The 4356-nt window shown below is 34.5% G+C and overlaps 1 protein-coding gene across 2 annotated transcripts in view; it reads right to left on the reverse strand.

Moving 5' to 3' along the window:
* The window catches only part of LOC103456924 (sodium/hydrogen exchanger 9), an 83015-nt gene that overhangs the window by 42342 nt on the left and 36317 nt on the right, over positions 1–4356 (reverse strand). For both annotated transcript variants that reach the window (XM_008396808.2, XM_008396809.2), the window contains exons 11-12: positions 3371–3482; positions 2309–2462 (exon numbers count right to left, since the gene is read on the reverse strand). In XM_008396808.2, the coding sequence (XP_008395030.1) occupies positions 2309–2462; positions 3371–3482 (266 nt within the window). The remainder of the gene's footprint in view (positions 1–2308; positions 2463–3370; positions 3483–4356) is intronic.

Genomic DNA, 4356 nt, shown 5'->3' on the forward strand with positions numbered 1-4356 from the left:
GTAAATAATGCACATTTATGTAGGCAGTGGCTCTGGATGTCCCCTTTCACTGATGTTTTAATGTTTGAAATGATCAACTATTTATTTAAAACAGCGGTAACTCTTTATTTGAAGTTCTTTTTCTTTAAAACCACTGTATAACTGGGATTGTCTTCAATTTCCTCTATTTTAATGAGTGAAAAAAAAAAACAGTAATTGTTTTTGGAGAAAGATGCAATTGCCCCACTCCTGATATAGAGGTAGTAACTTTGTGTGTCCTATTTTTTCCTTCCATTGGTGGCATGTGTAGCACTGTGAAAAAGTGTTTACATATTTAGCCTGATTTTCTTGTTTATTAATCACATGTAAATGTTTCACATCATCAAACTAATTATAAAATCGAATGAGAAGTAAATGGAAAATGCCATTTTAAATAGCGCTTTCCAATAACACAACCAAAATTATTTCAAGAGTGTATGAATATTATTAAGTACTAAATTAAATAATCATGTTAAAACTGCATTTGGTGTTACGCGGGTTAGCTGTTTTGGTAACACTTTATTTGAAGGGATGTGCATAAGACTGACATGACACTGTCATAAACATGACATAACACCTGTCATGAACATAAAGAAGTCTTTATGAATGTTTATGATACTTGTCATGAAGTGTCATTCGGTAAATAATGGCACTTTTAATGCAAAGTGCCTCTAAAAGTTGCATTAAAAGTCCATTAAAAATGCCAACATTGCATTAAATTATCATAATTTACAAAATCATGCAAAGTTGGCATTTTTAATGGACTTTTAATGCAACTTTTAGAGGCACTTTGCATTAAAAGTGCCATTATTTACCGATGTTATGTCATGTTTATGACAGTGTTATGTCAGTCTTATGCACATCCCTTCAAATAAAGTGTTACCAAAACAGCTAACCCGCGTAACACCAAATGCCGTTTTAACATGATTATTTAATTAGTACTTAATAATATTCATACACTCTTGAAATAATTTTGGTTGCATTATTGGAAAAATGCAAAAGCGCTATTTAAAATGGCATTTTCCATTTGTTTCTCATTTGATTTTATACTTAGTTTGATGAGGTGAAACATCTACGTGTGATTAATAAACAAGAAAATCAGGCTAAATATGTAAACACTTTTTCACAGAGCTACACATGCCACCAATGGAAGGAAAAAATAGGAAACAGAAAGTTACTACCTCTATATCAGGAGTGGGGCAATTGCATCTTTCTCCAAAAACAATTACTGTTTTTTTTTTCACTCATTAAAATAGAGGAAATTAAAGACAGTCCCAGTTATACAGTGGTTTTAAAGAAAAAGAACTGTGATTCAAAAGTAAACAGGTCTGAGCCTCGTCTACATGGCAAAGAAATGTAACATTTCCTTACACTACAGTCTATAAAAAATGTCTGTCTAGAATAAAATCGACCCAAGAATGGAACTTAGGAGAGCTCCACAAATAACAGAAGAATCAAGGTTGTTTTTAAGCAATTGATACAATACTGCACATTAAACACAATCTTCCACAACACAGGTTAGGCTCCTCTTTCTGTTAAGAAAGTTACTAACCTCATTTCACTCTTCTGGCCAAGGTCTTTGCAGGTCACTATGACTTTACTTTGAGCTAAATTAATATTTTTGCCAAGTTGGTATTCAAGATCAACCTTGTATTGTCTTCAGCTGATTTATTTTTATGTCCCTGAGGAGTTATGATCAGGAAACTGTTTATTAATACATGCACATTAATACATGTTAAATGGACCTTTTAAAGTGAAAGATCTTATTCTAGTTAATAACTCAGTAAGTTTTCAAAATGATCCATGAGTAATTCATAATTAGTTGAATCACTTGAAAAGTAATTTAATGTGTTTAATTCAGACTACACACTTGTCTTGTCTTGATAGAGTAACAGATAAAACCTTGTAGGAAGCCAAAGATTTCAGTAAGAGAATTGTCTTAATTTCTTACCATAACTTTGCCAATGGCTTGTGTTTTTTTTTTTTTAATCCTTCAGAAAGGGTTGGTAACAGAAGGCTGATGCAACTGTGCAAGGTTTTCTGTGAGCTGAGACAGGGAACGAAACCACAGCACCAACAAGACAACCCCAATTAAATCAATCCAAGCATCATCACTCTGCTTTATTTGGTTGAGAAAAGCAGTTTTTTTTCCTTTGCGGGACATTTTCGCCATTATTCGCCACTTTTATCTAGCTTTTCTCCATACAATAGTTTTGTTTTTTTTTCAGCAAGAGAAACATTCAGATATCCAACACCAGAACCAGACTTTAAATAGCCAGCAAACACTGACCTGAGGTTCAGATGGCCCAGCAGGGGATCGGCAGCTGCACCCAGCACCCAGACGGTGAAGCCAATCAGAAGCAGAGTGGTGGTGAGGATGGTGCGTCGTGCTTCTGTTGAAGTGTCTCTTACAGCCAGGCTAAAAGAAACAGCCCCTCTTAAACCTTGGTACAGATAGAAAACAAATCTGTTTTTGAGCAAACATATGAGTTAATGGCATCTGTAAAACTACCAGAAATATATCAAACAACTATTGTGCATAAAAGGCAGCAAGCCATCCAGATAATAAGGCCGTAGAAGGGAAACAGATTACACTCTGACTATCACTGTCACCATAAACCATTTGGCCAACAAATAGTTTAGATTGCGTGATGAAGAGTGTAAAAGCAAAGAAATGTCCCATGGAAATTAATTGGCCTCCGTGGGAAAAAATGGGGGAGGTGTTGGTTGCTTATGTTGGTGGATACATAAAAAAAAAACAAAAAAAAAACTGCAAGATAAGGGGTTTTCATAACGAAGCATTCTTACATAAGCTGTAAAGTAGGTCAGACCTGCAAACATACAGTACATGATGGTGTATTACTTTCTATAAAACATTTCTTTCCCTTTCCCTAGTCTTTTAACTGTAAAGCATTTGAAATATTACTGTCAAACACACCTATATAAAGGTAATGATTTATTTACATCACTTTAAACATAAACTAACAGGGTAAGAGTGAAAAATAAAAACATTGGTGATTCTGAATATATCCGTTTAAGCAGAACTGCTCTCAGGAGCAAAAAGTAATGAAATATTAAAGGCTTTAAGTAGGTGCTGGCGTTTGTGACTGTCAAACTAACTTCATCAAGACATTGTGTTACACTCGTTCCACAAGAGACACCTTCCCTTATCGTCCTCACGAACAATAATAGCTGCAGGCCCTAAATGATGGGATGAATGAAATGGGAAAGTTTTCTTTTTTCAAAACTTGCAGAAAAAAAGGATTGGAAATCCAACTTTTATCACTCCAGCAATCCCAACTGTATCAATGCTGAAGGCTTAGTGATGATTAGAAGTTGAGGAAAACAGTACCTGCAAACACCATGAAGTGTTGGAAGTTGCGGGAAATCTTCTTTGTGCGACCCAGGTTTATCAGGAAAGACAAAGGGTAGATGTTGCAGGCTCTTGAAATAAAAATGGATAACTGCAGGAATTGAGTACGGTTAAGGACAATATATGAAATTCACCTGGGAAAAAACTAAATGTTTGATGCTAACGTCAAGGAGCAAACAAGTCATCACGTGTGTAAATGCTTCTCTAGTTAACAAAGCAATATAGTAAATTAATTCCTATGGTGGTAAAAATGTTCAGTCTATCTCAGCATTAAACACATCAACCCATTATTGTTAATAAAACCACAAATCTTATTGTGAACCCTAGATTATCCATCTTGTGTTATTTCATTAAACATATGATTTTGGTGCAATATTATTAAATATAACTTTACTGAAGTAACTTTTAAAATGTAGAGAAAGCTGAACTCTATTTAGTGCTCTCTAAAAAAATAATTATATAAGCACCGATCACCACAAGGGACTTGATGTGTTGTTTTTCATTGTCAGGTTTGATTACAGAACCTCAAGACGCATTTCAAAGTAACACCTCAAACGTGCTGCTTGTGTAGCATCATCAAAATAAGCCAAGATATTAGGGAGGGAATTGGTAAGCTGTGTCCCAGAGATGAATATGATGTGTTGTGAAATGTACTTAACTCCCAGGCAAAAAGCAAAGACTACTCTTTGAGGAAGAAACCATAACTCCAAAAGCAACTTCAAATTTTCTGGTCATAATGTTGATTGTTACATTTGAAAGAAAAAAAAATGGGAACTTGCAAGACTGATTATTCTGACATTTAGCAAATGTAAATAATTTTTGTAATCAAAATGGACTTAAAACACGATGGGTTCAGTTTAATTTAATGCCAGATTATGAGAAAAACATGCTATATCTTTATGCAAACCTCTAGCTTCAACTGTGATATGATATGAAGGTTCAAACACAAACTCTGAGTGTATATA

The sequence above is a fragment of the Poecilia reticulata genome, linkage group LG20 (assembly GCF_000633615.1).
Source record: "Poecilia reticulata strain Guanapo linkage group LG20, Guppy_female_1.0+MT, whole genome shotgun sequence".
Classification (NCBI taxonomy): Eukaryota; Metazoa; Chordata; class Actinopteri; order Cyprinodontiformes; family Poeciliidae; genus Poecilia; species Poecilia reticulata.